This window comes from Haliotis rufescens, unplaced genomic scaffold (genome assembly GCF_023055435.1).
Source record: "Haliotis rufescens isolate VD_foot unplaced genomic scaffold, xgHalRufe1.0.p SCAF_36, whole genome shotgun sequence".
NCBI classification, from domain to species: domain Eukaryota; kingdom Metazoa; phylum Mollusca; class Gastropoda; order Lepetellida; family Haliotidae; genus Haliotis; species Haliotis rufescens.
The window spans coordinates 2,440,384-2,466,923 of NW_025964068.1; the positions used below are offsets into that span (position 1 = coordinate 2,440,384).

Consider the following 26,540-nt stretch of genomic DNA (forward strand, 5'->3'; position numbering starts at 1 on the left):
ATATAGAGAAATATGTACACTCCACTTAATGACAAAACTAACAATGAATCAAGTGTTACCACAGAGTGTCTTTATTCTTATCACGATATGCTGCACATGATTTCCAAACTTTACAATCTTATGCTGCACGAGACAAATGGTGTATCACGAGTCATGGATCTATGACGTTACATGTGATGCGCTCACGAGCAACGTTTCATGCAACCTAACAGTTTGTTTGTTTGTGCATCGAACCAATCTAATATCTCTTGAATATGAGTAATTTTTCATATATTAACCAAATGCATGGTAATTGCGTTTCTTTTGTCAGTGAGTACATCACAGAGTCACATCTCTGTGCCTCACTTGGGCCAGGAACACAATGCATTGCCATCTTGCCGGTGTGTTTACATTCGATATCCAGGTCGATTTCTTTAAGATCCGCTTATTGACAAGCCCATTTCTGGCCGTAGATTGATAAATACCACATTTCTACTCATGTACAAGTCATCTAAATTTGCTGAATGTCCCTTACTTACCGAAATATCAACAGTTTATTTCGTAAACCTCGAAAAAGGTTACGAACCCTGAGCAGAAGTAGATTTCAGCCACAGGCTGAATCAAGCTAAATCCTGATTGGCTAAATATATGCAGTGCTCTAATTAAAGCAATTAGCATGAAATTTGAAGACATTTTGACAGCCTCATCTAAAAAATGACCTCAGATAAATTCTTCAAATGGCAAATATTTAATATAAACATATTTTTCATTTTATAACATACTTGTAATCTAAAGCTAAGCTATTATTAGCTGGTGAAAGGTAAACAATACATTACTATATTAATATAATAGGCACATTTTCATGTATATTGCCTGTGCTTGATCACATTATGAATTCTGATTGAAAATGAAAAAAGTGAACATTTCAAGTTAATATTTATCATTAATACAAAAGTAATGAATGTATTTGAGAAGTAAATTACAACAGTACATGATCATGTGCACTTCCCAAACCCACCCCAATCTCATGATCCGCCATTATAATAATAACAGTATGAAATCTCATTTTTTACCAATGGCAGCTTTTGTGGTTTTACAATAATTCAATATTTAATCATGTTAAGTTCTTGAAACACTCTGAAATAAATCCCCAACACACACCACCTGCACGCAATCCTCCAAAATTCAGACTTGGGTCTCTGATACTCCTATATATTAATTCATCTTTGGGCATATTGAGGGAGGTCGTGAGGGGATTAGTAAAAATAAGTTACAGTATTTAAAGTGCAATGTCAAACTTGAAAAAACATTGTCTCAGAGATAGTAACTATAATAAATATAGCAATCTTGTGACTTGTCATATTGATGAGAACAATTCCTAAATATTAACATGTAAGATAACCTTTGTTGTGGTATGTTGATGATTACATGTCAAGGTTTACACTCTTTAAACTGTACTATTACTGTGATTTGTGATGGAACTGTGGAGATGATTTAGCTTGGATCATATATAATACATGTTATATTGAAACCTTCAAATATTTTTTCTACTGATCATGCTTATCTCACCACATCAGCCTTCTTAATTCTCCTGTAGACATCCTCCTTTTATCAGGATTTCTGTGGCTTCCATCACTTAGCCCAGCCCAATCATGAAGAGTTCTCCCCTTAAACTGTTTAGAAAGCCATACCAGTGCAGTGCCAGAGGTAATTTTTTAGATGAGGCTGTTAAAATGTCTTCAAATTTCATGCTAATTGCGTTAATTAGAGCACTGCATATATTTAGCCAATCAGGATTTAGCTTGATTCAGCCTGTGGCTGATACCAATAATGAGTTTCTGTGCCGTACCCCAATATTTAAGGAAATATCTTCAGGTAACTAATAATCACAGAAACAAGTACCTTTAAACAATTGACTCATACAATTGCAAATACCCATAAATACAATGTCCAACTGAATAACTTGATATTACTCTAAGTATCAGGCATCAGTCAGTTTCAACACAACCATCACAAGAACCAAAAAACAACAAATAACACCTGTCGTTTCTGTAATTCTCATTTAGCCAACATCATACCAAATGACAGCTTGCTGTAGCCGCCTACATTCGGCATGAGTCCAGCGCATGTAATCTCCCACTGTACAACTCCTCCAAAGTCAGTGTCATAACAACAGCTTTGTCTCCTGTGTTTGAAGCATGAGTTGTGAATGTTAACCTATTTGTAATTTAGACTTTGAGCGAAAAAAAGCTCAAGATAGCTAAACAGGTGCTTGTGTCTATTAAACAGTCTGGCACAAACCTTTCACTGTGAGTAGACATGTGGTTGAAGTCTCTCCCAGTCCATTGCGTGCGACACATTCATACTGCCCACTGTCCTGGAAACACACTCCATAGATCTCCAGTTTCACTATCCTGCCATCATACATCTGTTTAAAGTCCTTGGTGTGCCCAATCAACATTCCATTCTTCCTCCATAGGACGCTTGGCTGTGGAAAGCCTGAGATGTGACAAGTCAAGATGGCACTCTCACCTGCCTTAATGTCCACATCACACAGTGGAACCGTCACAGATGGAGACTTGTTCTTTACTGAAATGATAACAGATAACAAGCATAATCTCACTGAGATCAAAGATCTACACCGTGACTAACTTGGAACAATGGATATAACTTCAATGCTTCAAAATCCCTACATGTATTTAGTCAGGTTGATCTTACCCTGCACTGTGACACTGGCATCAAGAGACACTCGACCAGCTTCATTAACAGCAATACATTCATATTTCCCTGAATCATCGGTTGTGACATCCTCTATTTCAAGTTTTGCTGTACGTCCGTCGTACATTTCGTTATATGGGCAGTCCTCCCGCAGAGGACGGCCATCTTTGGTCCAGTTGATCCCTGGTTCTGGTGACCCAATAATATCACACTCCAGGAGGAGCTTGTCCCCGACCTTGATGACAGACTTGGTGAACTTGGTGAGGAACATGGGCACAACGGACGTCTCCGTGTCACAGGCTGAAACCAGCAGTCAGATCTCAGTCTAGTTGCTGATAGTATGTCAATACATGCAAGCAGACTGATGTGGAAAGGGTAAATAATAGCACTAGAATGTGAATTCTAAGAAGATGCTATAACTCATGCATACATTCCTAAAATGGCATAAGGACTGTACATGCAAGAGTTTTGTGGTGCACAGGCATATAATATTATACATGCATGAAGATGGAAGTTAATATTCAGGTGACAGTGTTTGGATCATGCAATATATCATTCTGAGTTTTCAAAACATGTTGATATAAAGTATTCAAGAAAGAGTGGCATGGTGAAATACAGTACTCACAGTCCAGTCCTAACTTAAGGATGATTCTTATTCTAATTTTTGTATTACTAGTCAGTGAAACTGTGGAATCTGATCAAGTGCTACCTGTCACAGTTATTTGGCATGCCGTGCGATCCTCCCCCAACTCATTGCGAGCAACACAGGCATATTCCCCAACATCATCCAGAAAGACTTCTCCAATCTCGAGACGGGCAACATCTCCATCATAGCTCTGCTTGAAGTCTGAGGAGTTGCGTTGGACAAACCCATCCTTGTACCAACCAATGGTCTCAGCATCTGCCACTGTACAGGTCAAGGTGATGGAGTGCCCCTCTATCACCGTCTCATCATGCAGACCCAATGAAAACACTGGGACTTTCTCAGGTTTCTCTGGAAATCCCACAAGGGTAAATGTCATGCAGGTGACAGACAGGGGAACATGAACAAGGGGATGGGGAAGGACCAATAAAATAACAAGTGAAGAGAAGGGGCTGATGGATGGTCACTTGAGGGGCCAGGAAGATGGTTGCTGGAAGGAAAGCTGGGGGCTGGTGAAATGGCCATTGAAGGGAAAGGGGCTGTTGAGATGTTCTTGAACAGGGCAGAGGCCTTTGACATGGCCATTGAATGGGAAGGGGACGGTGAGATGGTCATTGGAGGTGGGATGGTGAGATGGTCTGTGAAGGGAAAATCGGGTTAGATGGGAATTGGCGGGTAAAGGGCCCCTGAGGATGTCATTGGTGAGATGGGTGATATGTGGCAGATAGGAAGGATACAGTGGGATTGCTTGGATGGACATTGGATGGGAAGTGACCTGGATAAAACAGCTGAGAAACAAACATGGAACTGAGAATCAGGAAGATATATAGTTTGGATATACTTGTGATGGTATCATGGGCTTTCATGCATAGGCAACAGATACAGGTATCAGGGAATCACAACTTTATCAAATGAACTACTAAAATACTATCACAATAAAATATATGTCTAACTTATCCAATTAGGAGATAAACCTACTGTGTTTTGAAATTTGATGTAGCTACTAAAGTGCTTGGTTCAAAATTAAAATAAAGAGGTATCTACTCTACAGTGGGACTACATCAAATTTCAAAACACAGTAGGTTTATCTCCATTCTACCATGACGGCAACAACGCTTTGAAAACGGCGCTCTCTTGCACCTCGTAACAACACAGGCACACAGGTCTGCAATCTTAGAACATTCCGAAAAGTGGTCACAGGCAGTTATATATGTAACAATTATTACAAAAGTTCAAGATTAAAAACACCATAGTCGTGAGTAATTCAAAATAAGTCTTTAAAATAAATAGTTTTTCAAAAGAAGTTGACAAATAACACTCCAAACTTAGTCCAAAGACAGATGTTTTAATCTCTACCAACTTGATGTACACGGTTGTACACTGTGGACTGACTGTCAATTCTTGGAATTTTGCGAGAGAGGTCATTTCTTGGAAATCGAACATGCCATCATTTCTATTGTAGGGGTGACAGGATGTAGAAAAAGGTTTTATAATGCTAGACGAATATATTTCTACAACAAACTTTTTGAATTAACATTCTATAATACATTTAACATGTGTAAGTGTTATTAGTTAGTTAGCAATTACCCCCAGTAAACAATAATAACATCAAAATAAATGCCTCTCCACCCCGAACTTGGATGTGGCAGAACTTGACCTACTTCACGGTTACTCACACCTCGCAGCTGTCAATGGCTGACAATCTTGTGTTAACATTCTCCGTTGCTGGTTAAATTAAGCAAGATGACAACCCCGATCTATGATGTGGTTCAACATTAACCTGTAGATTTACCGGGAATGATCAAGCCTGCTGATGACTACCAATGGAACTGAGTATGACTGAACAGCCGTTTTTTAGCCTGCAGACGAGCCGGACATTTTTACACCAGGTTGGGCCTATCTCAGTATCTGCATGGTGTGACCTCCAATTTCAAGATTTCATGGATTCTAAGCCAGAGTGTACGATTTTCTTAATTGTGCGTGTTCTGAAATGAATTTCATCAAGTTTGACTTCAATGATGTCGGGACATTGTTGTCGTGGCTTTTCGAATGGACAAGTTGAGTGATGGACTTTCAAATTCTCTTCTGCGAAATCCTTACGATGGTGGTTGACGGAGATAGCGACGAATATTGATCACAAAAAGGTTTGTAAACAACATGTTGTCATGAATAAAGTTTTTTCAAACAATTTTTATAATGTTCTATTTTACTTTCATTGTTGGTTGTTTCAAATGAGGAAATAGCTTAAAACTGTTCCAATTCTGGTCACCATAGAAGATTTCCCTAACAGTTTCATAAACATTTCATCTGTATGCAAAAGATATGCCTTCGTTAAATCTTTTAATGTCATCATCTAAGCAGTCAGGGTTGCGGCCTAGCCAACGCCCAAAACATCTGATATCAAACTACCATATTTCCTCCATTTGGCGCTATGCCGTCTATTAATTTTGCGAGAGTCCTTGACTCGGCGTGTATTAGAAACCTGGCTGGTATTAGAGACCCAGCGTGCAATAGAGGAAATATAGATACGTTTTACAGTTCATGTGGGGGTGATCGCTCAGCTTTGTAGGCTATTTATATATTCATACACACGTTTTTTGTGAAAAGGCTTAATATATTTGAAAGGTGTTTCCGTAGCAAAAAGGAAACCTCTTTTTAACCAATCAGAATCAAGCATTCATCAATGTCATGGTAGAATCTACATTAACTGACACAGGCAACAATATCTAAGATTATGTTATTGTGTTCTTGGCAAGACAAACTCACTCTTGACTGTAACTGAGTTCTTGGTCTCTGCCTCTCCATACTGATTGGTGAACACACAGCGAAACTGACCACTGTCCATGTTTTCGGCACAGCAGATGGTGAGGGTGGCCTTGCCACTGGCTTCAACAAAGTGTGTATGATACCGATTATCATCTGCATCTATCTGCTGATACCCCAGATACCAGGTGACCGCGGGTGCAGGGTCGGCTGTGGCAGCACACTCCAGCACCACGTCATCCCCCTCCCTCACATCCACGTCCTTCACGGGGACGGTGATCTCCGGACAACCTGCATGACACACAGGCTCCATTAGCTACCTCATGTGTACAACAACTCAAGCTCACAATAGTTTCCCAAATAGTTTTGCTAGCGTGTAATGTAATCCTTGGTCACAATGATAGGGACTTATGCAGCTTTCAACAACATTCAAACCACATCAAGGCGGCGGCATAAGAAATGGCCTTTTGAAACCGTATCAGGAGTGTAACCCATTTTTCAGTGTGATTAAAGAACACAACACCCACAAAAAATGACCATATGGGACTTTGAATTGTTAGTAAGGTGAACATTCTATGGATAATATAAATAAAAAAGATTAATTTCAAAACAAACACTCCAAAGATTAACGATTACTGAATACAGTCAATACTACAGAACACCGTGTAAGCCTGCTGTGGCCTTGTCCATGCAGCAGTGCCACATTCAGACACTGCTCCACTTCACACCTCACTGATCATGCCTACAGTTGCAAAACATTTAACTCATAACTTGTGAGAGTTAGGAAAGTAAAGGAAATCATCTAACCAGTCTTGTACCAGTTTGCTGAATATGATATTCAGCAAGTTTGTAATCCCAAATCTACATAAATTTCAGTATATCATTTGTTTGTAGGAATAACCATCACCCATAGCTTATATCAGACAGAAATACATGACACAGTCACTTACATAAACACAAATACTCTCAGATGTCTGTCCAGTTCTAAAACATGACTTCATCACTTCATCCCTTGTGAAAACTTATCACACCTGCAGGAACACCCATGTCATCTAATGGCCCTGTGTGTACCTGGATTCCCAGGGAACACTCATCACAGCTGCGGGAACACCTATGTCATCTAATGGCCCTGTGTGTACCTGTATTTCCAGGGAACACCTGTCACTGCTGCGGGAACACCCATGTCATCTAATGGCCCTGTGTGTACCTGGATTCCCAGGGAACACTTATCACAGCTGCGGGAACACCTATGTCATCTACTGGCCCTGTGTGTACCTCTATTTCCAGGGAACACTTATCACAGCTGCAGGAACACCTATGTCATCTAATGGCCCTGTGTGTACCTGTATTTCCAGGGAACACCTGTCACAGCTGCAGGAACACCCATGTCATCTACTGGCCCTGTGTATACCTGTATTTCCAGGGAACACCTGTCACAGCTGCAGGAACACCTATGTCATCTAATGGCCCTGTGTGTACCTGTATTTCCAGGGAACACTTATCACAGCTGCGGGAACACCTATGTCATCTACTGGCCCTGTGTGTACCTATATTTCCAGGGAACACTTATCACAGCTGCGGGAACACCTATGTCATCTACTGGCCCTGTGTGTACCTATATTTCCAGGGAACACTTATCACAGCTGCGGGAACACCCATGTCATCTACTGGCCCTGTGTATACCTGTATTTCCAGGGAACACCTGTCACAGCTGCAGGAACACCTATGTCATCTAATGGCCCTGTGTGTACCTGTATTTCCAGGGAACACTTATCACAGCTGCGGGAACACCTATGTCATCTACTGGCCCTGTGTGTACCTATATTTCCAGGGAACACTTATCACAGCTGCGGGAACACCTATGTCATCTACTGGCCCTGTGTGTACCTATATTTCCAGGGAACACTTATCACAGCTGCGGGAACACCCATGTCATCTACTGGCCCTGTGTATACCTGTATTTCCAGGGAACACCTGTCACAGCTGCAGGAACACCTATGTCATCTAATGGCCCTGTGTGTACCTATATTTCCAGGGAACACTTATCACAGCTGCGGGAACACCTATGTCATCTACTGGCCCTGTGTGTACCTATATTTCCAGGGAACACTTATCACAGCTGCAGGAACACCTTTGTCGTCAACTGGCCCTTGTCCTGTGTGTATGTACATATGAAGGCACAGATTTAATTGATAAGTTCTGAGCCTCACATTGAAAGTTTGATCTTAAGACATGATAATGATTGACTTTACAAAATATTCCCCTTCCACATTTATTCAGTTTGCCAGCTATGTTGGAGGGATTTTAATCCCAGTTTCAAACAAGTCCTTTTCCTGTTCAAAAGGTTCTCCACAGCTGCGATGACGTCATCATGCAAGTTGAAATGTGTCCCAGGTAGAGCTTTTTTCATGTTTGGAAACAGATGGAAGTCTGATGAAGCCAGACCAGAAGAACAAGGTGGGTGTTGAAGGTGTTTAAAGTCACACTTGTGGCTTGTAGCCATGGCAATGAAGATATCAAACAATAGTTATCATTGTAACTAATTCTATGAATATTACCTCTATTACATCATTGCCATAAATTCCTGTTTATGCTGAGAACCACACTACAAATTTTTATACATTTTCAACTGACGTCCTCTTCACTGCCAACATATCTAATAGTTGTGAGGGAAACACTATCCCTCGCCAGGGGCGCCACTGCGCATGCGCAAGGCGGGAATCACCTCACTTCTTTCAACCCATTACTCTCATCAACTAGATGCAGATTTTGGGGGAGGTGGGAGGGATTAATTGCTGATGTAATAGAGGTAGTATTCTTAGAATTATTCACAATGATAACTATTGTTTGATAACTCTTGTGAATACCCTACCTCTATTACATCATTGCCAGTATACACCAGAGGGACCGGTGGGTTCTGGTATCTAGCATCCCTTAGATATTTGGCTTTGTGAAGTGGTAACCCAAGGATTGTATGCCAAAAGGGGCTCAAACGGAATATGTCTATAAGTCTACTTACAAGGCTAGACATAGAGAAATGTCAAACGTCAAATAATGGGTATATATCCACCACTGTGATGCTTAGACATATTATGACGTCACTTCCGGTGATGACGTCATCTGTGACGTCACTTCCGGTTGTCATTCCATGCCCACGTTGTGGTATATGTCTTCTATGATCTCTTACCACTTATGACATGGTTTTCCGTTATGCCCTTTTGGATAGTGATTTTTAACGGGTTTTTTTACGTTAGTCCGGTGCGATGTCTCCCATGACGTCACTTCCGGTGGTAGTACGTCATACATCCTAGATTATCATGTAGAAACCGTATATCACTTAATCCTTCAATCTCTGATTTCAGTGTTGGCACTTGCCTTGTTTACTAATCCAATAGCAAACTAAGTAAAAATGTCAACTTACCCTGAGTTCATGAGGTATTCTGAAATCCTCACACACACACCCCACACCCCACACCCCACACACCTCTTTTTCCCCTTTCTGGAAGAGGGGGGAACAAGGTTACTTGGAGACTATCACCTGGGCTGCCACCAAGGGTCCCAGTGTGTATAGTCCATCCAGATCGGTCTGTATGTCTCGTAAGTAAAAGTTTGAGAACGTGTTATGGGACTACCACTGGCAGCTAGCTACGACTTGTTCAATGGATACTGTATTCCATGTGGCTAGACTTGTTGCAAGGGCTCTGATCTCGTGAGGCCTGCAGTGTCCCCAAGTTGGCCTGGAGACTTGTGCCAGTTTATAGCTATCTGCGATAACCGATCTGAGCCATCCCGCTACAGTACCCTTGGTTATGTCCTTTTCTGACGAAGGTTTGCAAGAGATAAAAAGGCATTTTCTCTGCTTTCTGTGGGGTTGAGTTGCTGTAATGAAGTATCTCAAGGCTCTTATGGGACAAAGTAATCTGTCCGGATAGTCCACACTTTTACTTAGGCTGGTATTGTGTATTGCCTGTGTCCGAGTGGGCCGAAGGTTGACGACTGGTTTTTGGCAATAAATTCTGAAAGTGATCTGAACGACACTGATTTCCATTCTTGGGTATGAGTTACAGTGGAAATGTCAATAGCGTGCAATTCTGATACACGAGCCGCAGGGGCCATGGCTTGGAGAAATGCAGTCTTCCTGGAGACTAATACTAATGTCGCACTACTCATGGGTTCATATGGTGCTTTCATTAATGCTAACAATACTATAGATAGGTCCTATTTTGGAAATATACCTGGTTCTTTAATGTCTTCCAGTGCAAAGGACTTCATGAATCGATTCAGTACTTGGTGGGTACCTATAGATAGGCCATCGTGTTGTAATACCGATGCCAGGGCGGATCTATAGCCTTCGATAGTGCCATGTCATAATTTCTTGTCGTTTCTGAGATAGAGCAAGAATTCAGCCACAATAGGTATCGTTATCTCCACGTGTAAATGCTTTCTCATTCTCCACTCGACAAACTTTTCCCATCTGTTATTGTATAGGGCAGACGATGCTGGTATCCATGAGCTTTCCACTTCGTGCAGCTGATTTAGACTAACCGGCAGCTTGCATCTTATTCAAGATAACTTCCAAGTGTGAAGGTTGAGATTGTCGAGGCGACTGTAAAATATGTCCGTTTTCGGTTGTCTCAGTAAGTCATGACATACTTGGAGTTTCAAAGGTTCTTCCACTAGGAGGTGTAGTAACCTTGGAAACCAAGCCCTGTTTGGCCATGCCAGGGCTATGAGAATTATGACACAGTCTGTCTCCTCTATTTTCTTCAGTACTCTGTCTAGAAAAGCCCATGGGGGGAATGCGTACCCAAACATTCCCTCCCATTCCATAGAGAGAGCATCGACCTGGAGAGCTTGCGGGTCTGGTACAGGGCTGACATAGACTGGTTGTTGAGACATGTGGCGAATAGATCTAGGTTTGGAGTATCCCATAGGCAGGTTATCTGTTTGAATATTTCGGGATGTAGTGACCATTCCGTGGGTTTACTGACGAGTGGTGCAGACGATCGTGCCATGCTTCTAGGGCTAGATATACCGCTCTCATTTCTAGACAATTGATGTGTAACTCCTTTTCTTTGGAGGACCATTTTCCCTGTATGGTAACATCATCGAAATGGGCACCCCAACCCTCTCCTGATGCATCTGTGTAGAGTTGATGTAGGGGGCTGGGATATTTGAGTGGAATACCTGGCATGACATTTTGACGAGTCAGCCACCAATGAAGTTCTGAGATTCGAACTTGTGGAGGTTGGATTTAGGCTTCCAGCTCTAGGTCTTTGGTGGTATTCATCCAATTCTGCAGGGGCCGTAATTGTAGTCTGCCTCTGTAGGTTAGATCTTGGATAGATGTGAGCATGCCAAGGCAAGACCTCCACCAGCATCACGATTTGATGGGCTGATCGAGTGCGCTTGTTATCATGTGCTCTACTCTTGCATATCTGTCCTCTGGAGGTACTACTATGCCCTTGTTGAGTAGAAATCTTGCGCCTATGTAAGTGATGTCCTGTGTGGGTACTAATTCTGATTTTTTATGGTGAACCAGGAAACCTAAGTTTGTTAGTAGTTGAATAAGGCACACTGTATTTAATCTGATTTGTGATTTGTCCTGATTGGCCGATAGGAAATCGTCTATATATCCATATAGCCTTATGAGCTTTATATGGGCGAATGGGATTGGTAATCCTGGTGAATAACCATGGGGCGATGGATATGCCAAATGGAAGTACACTGAACTGGTATCTCTGACCGTTGACTGCGAAGCGCAGATAACTACGATGACATGGATGGATGTCTTAAGGCATTCTTCAACTTCTTGATAGATTCCATCTGAAAACTGGGAGGTTTTCCAGATAATCTTTGTTCAGGACTTTTAGATCTATGATTAATCGCATCTCTGAAGAATTCTTCAGCCACTTCTGCTGCAATTAACTTTTGTCCTGATAGATGGAATGGGGTCCAGTAGGATGGATGACTAGTCTTGGTCGTTTTAAGAAGTGAAGTTTGCAGCCTCTTCTAACTACTTCGAGTAGCCATGAGTCGTCTGTGATGATTTTCCAGTTGTCTGAGTACTGCATAAGACGACCTCCGACTGGTCCGGGAATAGGATAAATGCTGAACTTGGGTAGTCTTGGGTCGATGTCTGTTAGACCGGTTAGTTCGACTGGATTCAATGTGGTTGTATCGTTGATCTTCTGTAGTTCTAAATCGTTGTCCACTGGGCAGGCAATGTTGGTAGGATCTGAAGGAATCCGTTCTGGTTGAGTCATTTCCGGCGGTATTCCCCTCGGAGACTGCCTCTGCCTCTGCTTCGTCCTCTCTGCGAAGTGGATGATCATCTTTGGAGTTCCTATACATGAGGTGAGACGTTCTGTCCTTCCATGTAGAGGCTCGAAAAGAATCCCGACCAGAATTCACATGACAAGATCTAGGATTCTGTTGTTGATGCTGAAGATCTGCAGGCCGTCTCTGTATCTTGGATGCCAATGAGATCAGGGATACTTGAAACTTCTGACTAGTTGATGATGCATTGGCTTCCTTCACTAACTTCAGTCTGCCGTTGAATATCTGCGGCGCTGTAATAGGCTGTGATAGCATGGATCTTCTTAATGGCTCTGGGATCCTATGATGAACTTGCTGCAGTGGATGATTTCTTTGCATGAGCAGGAACTGTGCTGATTGAAGATCTTCCTGCATCTTCAGCATATGGTCTAGTGAGCTGTGAATAAACCCGGTCTGCTATAGTGTCATCTCCGTTGGGGTGTCTAAGAGAAGACCTTCGCTCTGATTATTCGGGGTATGACGTGGCGAACTCCAGCTGCAATCCAGTTAATATATGAACTGATATTAATCATCTGTTTATCGATTTAGTCCCTGATTTTGGCCATGTCAACGTGAATTCTGGTGTTGGGTTTCATAACCAGATCATAGAAATCTTCATCAATACTCAGCTGTTGTGCGAAGGGGACATCGTGTGTAAACATTTTATTAATAGCAGGCAAACCAAGTCTGACATTATGCGCCGGTGAAGCGTTCAATGATGCTTCAATTTTCTTGATGACGTCATCAATATATGACGGACAGGGGAGGGTATGGAATTCTTCAGTCTTTCTGACAGGTTCTTCATACCCAGCACGGTCTAACAAGGATTTAGCAGGCATTTGTCCTTGTTATCTGGTTTTAAGGCCGGCATTAGATTATAAAGTTCTGCAATGATATCTTTAATGGAATAATTATTTGGTTTATAATTATCCTCCGTAGTAGAGTCCCCATTGCATGAATAACCAGTGTTAGTGATAGATCCGCACCCCTTGCTCAGGCTGCGCTGGGGGTGGGTCATATTGCTGAAGGTAGAGTAATCCTGGTTGTCTGATCTATGGCTAGCAGTGCAGGAATCACAAGTTCTGTAACTGTATAATTGTGACGTAACATCTCCCTCGCTTTCTCCGCCCGTATGACTGGACTGTGTGACAATATGGGATGGCGCACGCTTAGGAATTCCATGCTGATTTGCGCGAGTTTTGATGTCAGTTCGTCTATCATAGTGGCTAGAAGGTGACTGGTGTGTATTTCTGTGCATACTGCGATGCGATGCCTGTGATTCACGATCTACCCTATGTTAGGGTATGTGCGTGTTAGGGAGGAAATCTATGAGATTATCGATCTCCTGCTGTCCTCATAATAATCTGATACAGCGTGACTTTGTGCGTGTCTGCTGTATGAGGATGCCCTGTCATATTCACCCTTAGATCTCTTTTGAATCTTGTGATCAAGCCCTGTTTGGCCATGCCGGGGTTGTGCGACGGATTCTTTTTAGATATGAGATTTCCTGAGACATTGTTTGCATACGTTTATCAATCATTACAGACATTGAATTGGTTATTTTCTCCGAACTCATTTAAGTTAAAGGGGGAGCGTGACATAGAGTGGAGATCAGTTGCTTCTTCCAAGCCTAGATGATCCACCTTACCAGTCGCTTCTGGATGCACTTGACAGGCTACATTAAAGTCTGAAAGGTACATCGGCTCCTTAACTATATTGGGAGAGTGGGATGAGCAACGAGATCTCTTCTCCTCATAAGGCGAGACGGCGTCCTCGCGTGACACTCGCTTGTTACCCACGTGATTATCTTTAGTAGTCACAACGGACTTAATCACTTTCTTACATAAAGCAGATGAATATTTTGCTGACGCTCTAGAGTTCTTATAATCAGGGTCATTGAGCTTCCGGATGTACGTGACTGGTTACGTTAAAACCCGAAAGGTACATTGGTTCCCTTTTGCACAATATGCACGTAGGATGAGGGTCACCAGTGATTTGATGTTGCCCATAAGCTGAACAGACGGGTGTCTGTTTTGGGGATGAAGTCCTCATCCAACAACACTTTTCTAACTTATTACTTGCTAGAGACTTCTGACTCCTTATACCCCCTTGTTCTCTGCTTTTAGAACTGCTCACTCCTCGTCTTTAGTGATGATCTAGTGTGGCTTGTAAGTGTGGAACAGCAATCACGTGTACAGATGTATGCAACAAAAATTGTCCTTGTTGTCATCTGGACACACAGGAAAGAAGTGAGGTGATTCCCACCTTGTGCATGCGCAGTGGCGCCCCTGGCGAGGGTTAGGGTTTCCCTCACAACTATTAGATATGATTATATTTGATGTCAAATGTTCTCACTGATTTGATTGTTGTTTGGACTGGAAGTGGTCAACCCCGGTTTCATTCATGATCCGAATTTGCTACAAGAACATTTCTGGATCAGCTTCAAACAGAGCTAGGTTATCATTAGACATGTTGTGTCTGGTGCATTGTTTTCATCAGATGTCAGAAACTTTGAAACCCAACTCGCTGATACTTTCTTCATTGCCAAAGTTTCTGTGATAATGGAATGTACTGGGAAATGCCTCCTGAACTAGCAATATGACACTCAGTCATTCGCCGGTCGACCATCACCATATCATTGATTGTCTGGATCATTTCTGGTGTTGCTAATATCACAGGCCTTCCAAACCTGGGGTTCGTCTCCAAGGTTCTCTTAAACTCTGCTGTACCCCACTTTACAGTGGCACAGGAAGGAAGGGGCATCCTTCCCTGGTGTTGTACTCATCCTTACCTAGTGTTGTACTCAACCTTTCCTAGTGTTGTACTCATCCTTCCCTAGTGTTGGATCTTCCCTAGTGTTGTACTCATCCTTCCCTCGTGTTGTACTCACCCTTCCCTAGTGTTGTACTCATCCTTTCCTAGTGTTGTACTCATCCTTCCCTCGTGTTGTACTCACCCTTCCCTAGTGTTGTACTCATCCTTCCCTCGTGTTGTACTCACCCTTCCCTAGTGTTGTACTCATCCTTTCCTAGTGTTGTACTCATCCTTCCCTAGTGTTGGATCTTCCCTAGTGTTGTACTCATCCTTCCCTCGTGTTGTACTCACCCTTCCCTAGTGTTGTACTCATCCTTTCCTAGTGTTGTACTCATCCTTCCCTAGTGTTGTACTCAACCTTTCCTAGTGTTGTACTCATCCTTCCCTCGTGTTGTACTCATCCTTCCCTGGTGTTGTACTCATCCTTCCCTAGTGTTGGATCTTCCCTAGTGTTGTACTCAACCTTCCCTAGTGTTGTACTCATCCTTCCCTAGTGTTGTACTCATCCTTCCCTAGTGTTGTACTCATCCTTCCCTAGTGTTGTACTCATCCTTCCTTAGTGTTGTACTCATCCTTCCCTAGTGTTGTACCCATTCTTCCTTAGTGTTGTACTCATCCTTCCCTAGTGTTGGATCTTCCCTAGTGTTGTACTCATCCTTCCCTCGTGTTGTACTCACCCTTCCCTAGTGTTGTACTCATCCTTTCCTAGTGTTGTACTCATCCTTCCCTAGTGTTGTACTCAACCTTTCCTAGTGTTGTACTCATCCTTCCCTCGTGTTGTACTCATCCTTCCCTGGTGTTGTACTCATCCTTCCCTAGTGTTGGATCTTCCCTAGTGTTGTACTCAACCTTCCCTAGTGTTGTACTCATCCTTCCCTAGTGTTGTACTCATCCTTCCCTAGTGTTGTACTCATCCTTCCCTAGTGTTGTACTCATCCTTCCTTAGTGTTGTACTCATCCTTCCCTAGTGTTGTACTCATATCTTCATGGATGGCTTTCACTGCACTTTCCTCAAGTTTGTCTCTACTCCAAAGGTCACTGACCCCTGCTCATTTTTTATGACTTGTCCCAGGAAAACAAAATGTGAGGCTCAGATCTTATCAGTCATCTTTTGTAAGTGTAGTTGCTGAGGAACATGTGGTGTCCATGTGCCATACTGCCAACATGCAGGATTGAAACACAACATCTTGTGACAGCGTAAGTCCACACATCAAACAGTGCACAACATTAATGTGTAACAGCACACAACACAGCTACATAGGGTGTGGGAACACAGAAACATGCGTACAAACTCTCCAGCCAGGGTAAACATGTTTCTTTCTAACCACTATACGTCTAGTGCACCCTCCTCCTCCCTCCTCCGCAGGGGCAGCGGAGCGGAGACCACATGACACTATACGGGAGATGTAGTCATGGATGCCTGTCAACACAATACACATAGACCTGCATTGAAATATTCAAGGAAGGTGTTTGGAACTAGGGATGAGAGTAAACTAATCCTATTGGAAAGAATGTCCTGAAGTGAGTAGACTGTTCATATGTTATAGACATTACAGCTCACCTTGCTGTCCTCTACAGCCTGGATATCTCACCTTGCTGTCCCCTACAGTCTGGCTATCTCACCTTGCTGTCCTCTACAGTCTGGCTATCTCACCTTGCTGTCCCCTACAGTCTGGATATCTCACCTTGCTGTCCTCTACAGTCTGGATATCTCACCTTGCTGTCCTCTACAGTCTGGATATCTCACCTTGCTGTCCCCTACAGTCTGGATATCTCACCTTGCTGTCCTCTACAGTCTGGCTATCTCACCTTGCTGTCCTCTACAGTCTGGATATCTCACCTTGCTGTCCCCTACAGCCTGGATATCTCACCTTGCTGTCCCCTACAGTCTGGATATCTCACCTTGCTGTCCTCTACAGCCTTGCTATCTCACCTTGCTGTCCTCTACAGTCTGGATATCTCCCCTTGCTGTCCCCTACAGCCTGGATATCTCACCTTGCTGTCCCCTACAGCCTGGCTATCTCACCTTGCTGTCCTCTACAGTCTTGATATCTCACCTTGCTGTCCTCTACAGTCTGGATATCTCACCTTGCTGTCCTCTACAGTCTGGCTATCTCACCTTGCTGTCCTCTACAGTCTGGATATCTCACCTTGCTGTACCCTATAGCCTGGATATCTCACCTTGCTGTCCCCTACAGTCTGGCTATCTCACCTTGCTGTCCTCTACAGTCTGGCTATCTCACCTTGCTGTCCTCTACAGTCTGGCTATCTCACCTTGCTGTCCTCTACAGTCTGGCTATCTCACCTTGCTGTCCTCTACAGTCTGGCTATCTCACCTTGCTGTCCTCTACAGTCTGGATATCTCACCTTGCTGTCCCCTACAGCCTGGATATCTCACCTTGCTGTCCTCTACAGTCTGGCTATCTCACCTTGCTGTCCTCTACAGTCTGGATATCTCACCTTGCTGTCCACTACAGCCTGGATATCTCACCTTGCTGTCCTCTACAGCCTGGCTATCTCACCCTGCTGTCCCCTACAGCCTGGATATCTCACCCTGCTGTCCTCTACAGTCTGGCTATCTCACCTTGCTGTCCTCTACAGCCTTGATATCTCACCTTGCTGTCCCCTACAGTCTGGATATCTCACCTTGCTGTCCCCTACAGTCTGGCTATCTCACCCTGCTGTCCCCTACAGTCTGGATATCTCACCTAACTGACCCCTACAGTCTAGATGTCTCACCTAACTGACCCCTACAGTCTAGATGTCTCACCTAACTGACCCCTACATCCTTGATATCTCACCTAACTGACCCCTACATCATTGATATCTCACCTTTTGGTCTTGTCTGATGGATGTCTATGATCTCCTCACGGTCATCCTCCTCTGACCCGGACACACTCCCATACCCGCTGCTGGCCTTGGACACATTCAGCTTGCTCAGCACCAGGGTAGCATGGGATTTCTTAGGTGCATCTGCTGCCTCTTGTATCATGGGCTGCTGTTGATTCGGCTTGTCTAGGGTGACCTTGGTGATGACTCTGTCTCCCCACGACTGCCCCTTGGACACTGACTTGCTGTCGGACTCCACACAGTTATCCTGCTCCACGACCTCCCCACCTGCTGTGTCCCGAACCCGTCTTGTGACTTGCACACTGCGTTGGAAGTAGTTGGAACCTCGAGATGTCAGCCTCTTCTTGGTCTTGATGACATCACGCTCTTGCAGTTGTGTTCCACCGGGCGATGTGAACAACGTCTCTACAACAGTGTCCCGCTCCTCAGCCTGGGCATTGCTGGGAGTACGGAAAATCTTGGACCGGACAGTCACTACCCTATCCTGATGGTCATCCTGAGTCACCTGCTGGACCGTCACTGTGCCATCATCATCCTCTTGGTATGTTATTGCACTGTCACTGTGGGCAGACACAGTGTTGTCACTGTGGCCACTGGATGTCTCCCTCTCTATGCTGTCTGACCCACTGGGCACACCAGCAGTATCCACAACTCCAGCAAAATTGTCCATCACATCAGATTCTACATCACGAATAGTCAACTTCTCCTGGACATTGTTGTTTTCTTCAGGACACGAGGCCACCTCCTCTATGGTGCTCGGCCTACTTTCCACACCTGAAGCAGCACACAGACAACGGGTAAATCATTGATAACACTATTTGTTTCATGGTAGTATAGTCACAGGCAATAAAACAGGAGAGATTCTTGAAAGGAAACCTCATAAAATTCAAGGACATATGAAATAACTAAATGTCTCATAACTAAAATAAACGTCATGACATGGTTCAACAAAAGTTTGCCACTGACGTGGCCATATCCCCCGCCTCTGTTGCAGAATTTATGACATAATTAAATCTATACAAACCCTAACCTTTTTTAACCGAGGTGGAACTTGTTGTCATGGAAATTGTAAAATAAAGAAGAGTTTGCCACTAACGTGACCAAGTCTCCTGCCAAGCAAATGAAGTGTATATTATGTCAACTATAGTGACATTTGATCACACAAACACATACATTTGAAAATATTCAAAAAAACTTAAGGAGTAAAAGGCAGCAAGGGAACATCTACTGTATGAAAATGCAAAATATCCTGAAGAAACAAAATAAAATGCCGCAAAACACAATTTCTATGAAGTTCATGAAAAAAATAAAACAAAAAACATGATGGAAGTACAAACTGACAAAACCAGTTACTACATTTACTACTGAATTCATTAGGGTGGGAGAAAGAAAAAACATTACAAGTCATGTTACCGGCACTTACTGCGAGGAAGTAGGCTGCCACGAGTGCCACACACATTTTATGTTGTGGCTTTTTAACAATATGGTCATACCATGTGATATGATACAGTGAAAAAACAAACAAAACAAGACAATATTATAAATGTGAATGTAAAAACTCTACAGCACAAAAGTCTTCATATCAACATGTGCTGAAAACTGTTAAAAGTTTCATAGAGAAGTATGCCATCTTATTGCACAATCATCTCTCTCATAATCAATGCAGAAGTAGGGATGATGGATTTGATAATGAAGTCATTAAACGAATGTTACACTCAACCATTATTGAGGCACATACTGACAACTTGGTATGCACAGTTTCCCCTACTATGGGAGATACCTCCAACACAAAATGTAGGCACAAAAAAAAACTTTATTATGACTTATAAGATTCCTTAAACAGGTTAAATGGGTATCAAGTTGAATATTTTGGCATTTAAAAGAAGAATTCATTAATTTCTAAATGTTCAACTTGTTGCCATGGAAAAATAAAAAAATATAAATTCCTAAAATTTTAATAGCAAAAGACACCAGTTCAGCATGTACCTGACATACCTGCAAAGTTTATTGACCTGAAAAAATATTGAACGGTTTCTGAGTTATGCTCCGGAAACGAAACGTGACGAACGGACGGATGAACGGACAGAGCCCGTTTCTATATCCCCCGCCAACTTCATTGGGCGGGGATAATAAATCCTATACATATACAGGGTCTGAAAGCTGCTCAATTTGTAGCCTTAATTATTAGTCATTTTCAAAAGATAATGTGACCAATCTGTGTGTTCTGACAATAAGCTTCTGTTAGCCAGTATGTCCCACATCTTAACATTTAAGTATTACAAAGAGCAAGCTTAAAGACATAAATAGGCATCTGAATTGTCAATGAACACTTGATCGACTGTTTTTAACACAGAAGACCACCAATCACAGGACAATGATTGCCTGTATCCAGGCAGCTGCTGTTACCCAGCGAGGCAGTATATTACCTAAAGTGGCAGGCTGGCCACTGGTCATTTGTCCATGTTGCCCTCCATCAACATTCCCGAGCACCTGAAACAGATATGTCAACACTTCAGCCTACAAGTCCCTTCATACTAACCCAGTCGGACCAGTTTCACTATGTCTGTGAGCACCAGGTCCATGCTGGACAGCAAACCCTGGCTACAGACCACACAGCCTGGCACAACACACACTAAAACAATGTCTGCCTTATTATCTGTGTCACATTTCTCAAACCCTCAAATATCACAACACAGAAACAGCACTTGATTTATGTCTGCAGGGGCTGGATTGAGGAGGACTCTCCTGGCCAGGAGGGCGTGGCACAATTTAATACATACAGCATTAGGACATGAAACACAAGTGAGGCCCATCTGATATATAAATGTCAGGCTACTTAAGATGTGGCATGACATAAATCCAAGGCTGATATATGTATTTTTAACTGCTATTGTATACATGTGCAATGGTATCCTGAAGCGAAACAAAAGTAACCTTCCTCTTTAATCTAAACAATTACAAGTAATGTATTCGCAATATTAAGCACCAGGCTCCAATGAGGACCTCTTGACAAACTTCCAGACCAATATGAAATTGATCTTTGAAAGCCCCCAGTACGAAGCCCAAATGTTTACAGTACATGACAGTCTGCATACCTTGTGTATACTGAAAATATTAAGCTGTATAGAAGGGGTGCATGTTATACACCAAAAAAGCAGACACTGGAGGACACTCCAATTACCAGTGCCCTGATCCCAGTGATGTTATAACCAGCACAGACCTGGAGCTTGTGTCACCTGATGACCCTCAAGCTACCAGTGCTCTGATCCCAGTGATGTTATAACCCAGCACAGACCTGGAGCAGCAGACACTGGAGGACACTCCAATTACCAGTGCCCTGATTCCAGTGATGTTATAACCCAGGACAGACCTGGAGCTGGTGTCACCTGAGGACCCTCCAGCTACCAGTGCTCTGATCCCGGTGATGTTATAACCAGCACAGACCTGGAGCAGGTGACGCTGGAGGACACTCAGGCTACCAGTGCTCTGATCCCAGTGATGTTATAACCCAGCACAGACTTGGAGCAGCAGACACTGGAGGACACTCCGGCTACCAGTGCTCTGATCCCAGTGATGTTATAACCAGCACAGGCTTGGAGCAAGTGATGCTGGAGGACACTCCGGCTACCAGTGCTCTGATCCCAGTGATGTTATAACCCAGCAGAGACCAGGAGCTGGTGTCACCTGACGACCATCCGGCTACCAGTGCTCTGATCCCGATGATGTTATAACCAGCACAGACTTGGAGCAGGCATCACGCGAGGACACTCTGGCTACAAGTGCTCTGATCCCAGTGATGTAATCACCCAGCACAGACATGGAGCAGCAGACACTGGAGGACACTCCGGCTACCAGTGCTCTGATCCCAGTAATGCTATATCCCAGCACAGACCAGGAGCAGAAGACACTGGAGGACACTCCGGCTACCAGTGCTCTGATCCCGGTGATGTTATAACCCAGCACAGACCTGGAGCAGCAGACACTGGAGGACACTCCGGCTACCAGTGCTCTTATCCCAGTGATGTTATAACCAGCACAGACCTGGAGCTGGTGTCACCTGATCACCCTCCGGCTACCTGTGCTCTGATCCCGGTGATGTTATTACCCATCACAGACCTGGAGCAGCAGACACTGGAGGACACTCCAATTACCAGTTCCCTGATCCAAGTGATGTTATAACCCAGCATAGACCTGGAGCTGGTGTCACCTGATGACCCTCCAGCTACCAGTGCTCTGATCCCGGTGATGTTATAACCCAGCACAGACCTGGAGCTGGTGTCACCTGATGGCCCTCCAATTACCAGGGCCCTGATCCCAGTGATGTTATAACCCAGCACAGACCAGGAGCTGGTGTCACCTGATGACCCTCCGGCTACCAGTGCTCTGATCCCAGTGATGTTATAACCAGCACAGACCTGGAGCAGGCATCACGCGAGGACACTCCGGCTACAAGTGCTCTGATCCCAGTGATGCTATTACCCAGCACAGACCTGGAGCAGCAGACAATGGAGGACACTCCAATTACCAGTGCCCTGATCCCAGTGATGTTATAACCCAGCACAGACCAGGAGCTGGTGTCACCGGCTACCTGTGCTCTGATCCCAGTGATGTTATTACCCATCACAGACCTGGAGCAGCAGACACTGGAGGACACTCCAATTACCAGTGCCCTGAACCCAGTGATGTTATAACCCAGCACAGACGTGGAGCAGAAGACACTGGAGGTCACTCCGGCTACCAGTGGTCCGTTCCCAGTGATGTTATAACCCAGCACAGACCTGGAGCAGCAGACACTGGAGGACTCTCCGGCTACCAGTGCTCTGATCCCAGTGATGTTATAACCAGCACAGACCTGGAGCAGAAGACACTGGATGACACTCCGGCTACAAGTGCTCTTATCACGGTGATGTTAAAACCCAGCACAGACCTGGAGCAGCAGACGCTGGAGGACACTCCGGCTACCAGTGCTCTGATCCCAGTGATGTTATAACCCAGCACAGATCTGGAGCAGGTGACACTGGAGGACACTCCGGCTACCAGTGCTCTGATCCCAGTGATGTTATAACCCAGTACAGACCAGGAGCTGGTGTCACCTGACGACCCTCCGGCTACCAGTGCTCTGATCCCGGTGATGTTATAACCCAGCACAGACCTGGAGCAGGCATCACTCGAGGACACTCTGGCTACAAGTGCTCTGATCCCAGTGATGATATAACCAGCACAGACCTGGAGCAGCAGACACTGGAGGACACTCCGGCTACCAGTGCTCTGATCCCACTGATGTTATAACCCAGCACAGACCAGGAGCAGGCATCACTCGAGGACACTCCGGCTACAAGTGCTCTGATCCCAGTGATGATATAACCCAGCACAGACCTGGAGCAGCAGACACTGGAGGACCCTCCGGCTACCAGTGCTCTGATCCCAGTGAAAAGTTTTTGTCATTCTACAAAAAATACCACAGTGCATTACTCATAGACAATAGCTACTTGTCAAAATAGAAACTTCTTAAAAGAAAAACTCCACTAATTTGTAGTTCTTCAAGTCTGCTGCTGCAACTTCTATTATAGTTACTGCAGACGACGAGCAAGGAAAACAGCCTATATCCCCGAGAAGCAAAATTGAATTCAGACATGGCTGACACATGTGACAGTTCAGATGAACTAAGCCAAAATAATCTTCAAAATAAATGCAAGTAATTGACCTCTTCCAAAGTACAATATGTGGTTAATATGTGACAGGGATGAAACTTTAATATGTTGCAAAATTTGCAAAGAGTATGGTCAACCAGTATTTATTTTCTTCAATGGTTCAAGGTGTTTCAGAACCAGCAAACTTGAAACACATTTACAATCCAGTGAACATTAAAATACATTAGGTGTTCAATATGCAGTTTGACAAAACTAGTGGAACTGAAGTTGGAAAAAGGTTTAATCCCCTTAAACGAAAAAGACACTCAATATATCATCATTATGTTCCCATCATGCGTATGTTTCATGAAACAACTTAGTCAGTATATTAGTGAGTATGATCTCTCTGTACTATACAACATAACAACTTTCATGTAATTACAAGGTTTTATCTGAATGGATTAGCTGCCTTTTGTTCTACTTACTGGGTAACAAAGACAAGACACACCCAAATAGAAACTGGCTCACCAGCAAAAAAGGTCCAATGGCACACCTGAGTTTCTAACGTTGAGCCCTGCAGTGTTATAATGATATCCTTATTATGTGTCTGAGTCGAGCAATATATATCCAATACCATGCAAATCTATTATAGTTGGCAAGTCTAGATTACTGCAGTTTCAGGCTAAAAAATGAAGAGTGTCTGTGAGTTCCTTAATTGTCCTAATACTTTATTTAACAACTGCTTTTTTTCTTTAAAATATTTTAATTTCAGAGATCATAAAATCTTTGTGTATCTATGACGTGACACAGGAGTTGATCCTTAGAAGCCCTCATAAAATCCTCTGTTAGCCAGCTCCAATGTCTCGATAGACCCATGCAGTGGCTTCGGCTAGTGTGTCAAAAGTATACTTGACATTTGTTACTGCCTTCTACCCATCTCCTCTAATGTGGGGAAAAGACAAAAATATGGCCCTGTTTAAAATATCAAAGAGTTAACTTTTTAAGAAAAGTTGCTGTAAGCATTGCTATTTAAATATAGACTGCATACAAAGTAACACAAAAATCTAAAGACAAAAGAAGCAGAAACACACCCAAGGTTCAACTCCTGCAGCCTGGCAATTTCAGAGGGGAAGTTTATAGAGCAAAATATGCAATTAAATAAAAATAAGACAATGATCATAAAAAACTGAAATATAACAAAATTCTAATTTATTAAACACATATCCAATTTCATTGTATTTTATACAATATTGGCCAAGTAATGGCCATAAATAGATTTTTCAATATGTAGTCTGGAAGGTACAATCATTGGGCCTACCTTTAGAATACAGTACCATTAACTTTTCAAACACGTGACAATACCCCATGACGTCATTTGTAGTATTTTGTTGCCAGTCACACCGGTGGAACAATTCCCTGTGATGTCAGGGGTCATCGAGTGTGCATAAGCTCCTCCAAGTGATCAATCATCTCTACATGAAATGTCATTGAATACGCCAAGCAGTGTGGAGAGTTTTGAATATTTGTTTACTAAATATAGCCTGCGTTGGCACATTTTATAGCAAGGGCTAGTTTACGAAAGCACTTTTATTTTTAAATATTTTTTATTTTGTTTTTCTCGTAATTCAAGTGGCTAAAATGGTTATAAATGGGAACTTACATACACATATTATTTTTTCGATTCATTTATTATGCACAAGAATGCAGTTTATTTGGGATATTATATTGGCGCTGAACACATCCAAATATCGCTAGTGTTAGGGTAGGTTACCCCGAACTCTATCCTTAGCCCTTGGATCCCTTTACGATCAATCACCCCTTTACGATCATAAGGGTTAGGTACCCGTTTAGAGGCTAGGAGATTACCTGAACTCTATCCTTAGCCCTTGGATCCCTTTACGATCAATCACCCCTTTACGATCATTAGGGTTAGGTACCCTATTAGAGGCTAGGAGATTACCTGAACTCTATCCTTAGCCCTTGGTTCCCCTTTACGATCATTAGGGTTAGGTAAATCTAACCGTTTAGTGGCTATTATAGATTCTATAGCCGCTCCTGATATTCTTCACACAAAGTCGTCGAGTAAAAAGGATGAAATGGTTTTGTGTCAAATACTTTGGCTACTGGAAACTGTCCTGTAACATTCACACAAGCCACTTTCACAGGCTACATTTTTTCAGTACTGATTCAAAAGCGAACTCACCATTTTGTCGTCACTCATGCACATCATCCTTACAGTGTTTGTTGTGGAGAAAAAATAATAAAAAACAAAACAAACATTGTTTCGGTTCATGTAACATGAACATTTAGAATAAACGCCACATGCTTCGCAGAAATCAGATCATGGCATTCGTTTCACGTGCAGAAAATGAATGCTGACATGTGATGCATTGCAATCGTCAATGCAGGCTTTTCGTTCGTTGTAGCAAGACACACTTTAAGGTCGTTGACCAATATTCGTGGTCTTTATAGGAACTAGTTGTCGTTGGACCAATATTCGTGGTCTTGGTATAAACTAGATGGGAAAATATTCGTGGCCCTTAGAGACGTAAAGTGTGTACTCGCTCAGTCAGTTATTCATTCCTTCATTCGTGGTCATGGACCTTGCATAGTTTCTTTATTTTTTCATTGAGAAGAGAATCACATTTAGTTCCCCACGTTATAAAAGAGAATCACATTTAGTTCCCCATTATGTCATAGGAAGAGAATCATGTTTAGTTCCCCATTAATCGTATAATTTCCAGTGGAGTAAAAAAGACGAAAAGTAGACACATGAACGTCGCCTTCCACTGCGCAACAAACATTGGTAGCAGAGCGTGGTTACA

At 43.2% G+C, this 26,540-nt stretch overlaps 1 protein-coding gene and 1 long non-coding RNA gene across 9 annotated transcripts in view; one reads left to right on the plus strand and one right to left on the minus strand.

Annotated features, from left to right (window-relative positions):
- Positions 1-26,540, minus strand: part of LOC124147724 — a 227,360-nt gene that overhangs the window by 82,057 nt on the left and 118,763 nt on the right. For 7 of the 8 annotated variants that reach the window (XR_006862808.2, XR_007217981.1, XM_046518468.2 and 4 more), the window contains 6 exons: positions 20,512-20,575; positions 18,068-18,859; positions 6,107-6,394; positions 3,407-3,691; positions 2,698-2,997; positions 2,281-2,568 (listed from right to left, as the gene is read on the minus strand). Coding sequence is in view for 6 of the 8 variants with exons in the window: in XM_046518468.2 (XP_046374424.2) it covers positions 2,281-2,568; positions 2,698-2,997; positions 3,407-3,691; positions 6,107-6,394; positions 18,068-18,859; positions 20,512-20,575 (2,017 nt within the window). In the remaining 2 variants the exon portion in view is untranslated. The remainder of the gene's footprint in view (positions 1-2,280; positions 2,569-2,697; positions 2,998-3,406; positions 3,692-6,106; positions 6,395-18,067; positions 18,860-20,511; positions 20,576-26,540) is intronic. The other variant, XM_046518470.2, reaches the window with a different exon arrangement.
- The window catches only part of LOC124147726, an 83,707-nt gene continuing 61,865 nt past the window's right edge, over positions 4,699-26,540 (plus strand). Inside the window, exons 1-2 of the long non-coding RNA XR_006862816.2 lie at positions 4,699-5,484; positions 8,448-8,560. This is a non-coding gene — a long non-coding RNA (uncharacterized LOC124147726). The remainder of the gene's footprint in view (positions 5,485-8,447; positions 8,561-26,540) is intronic.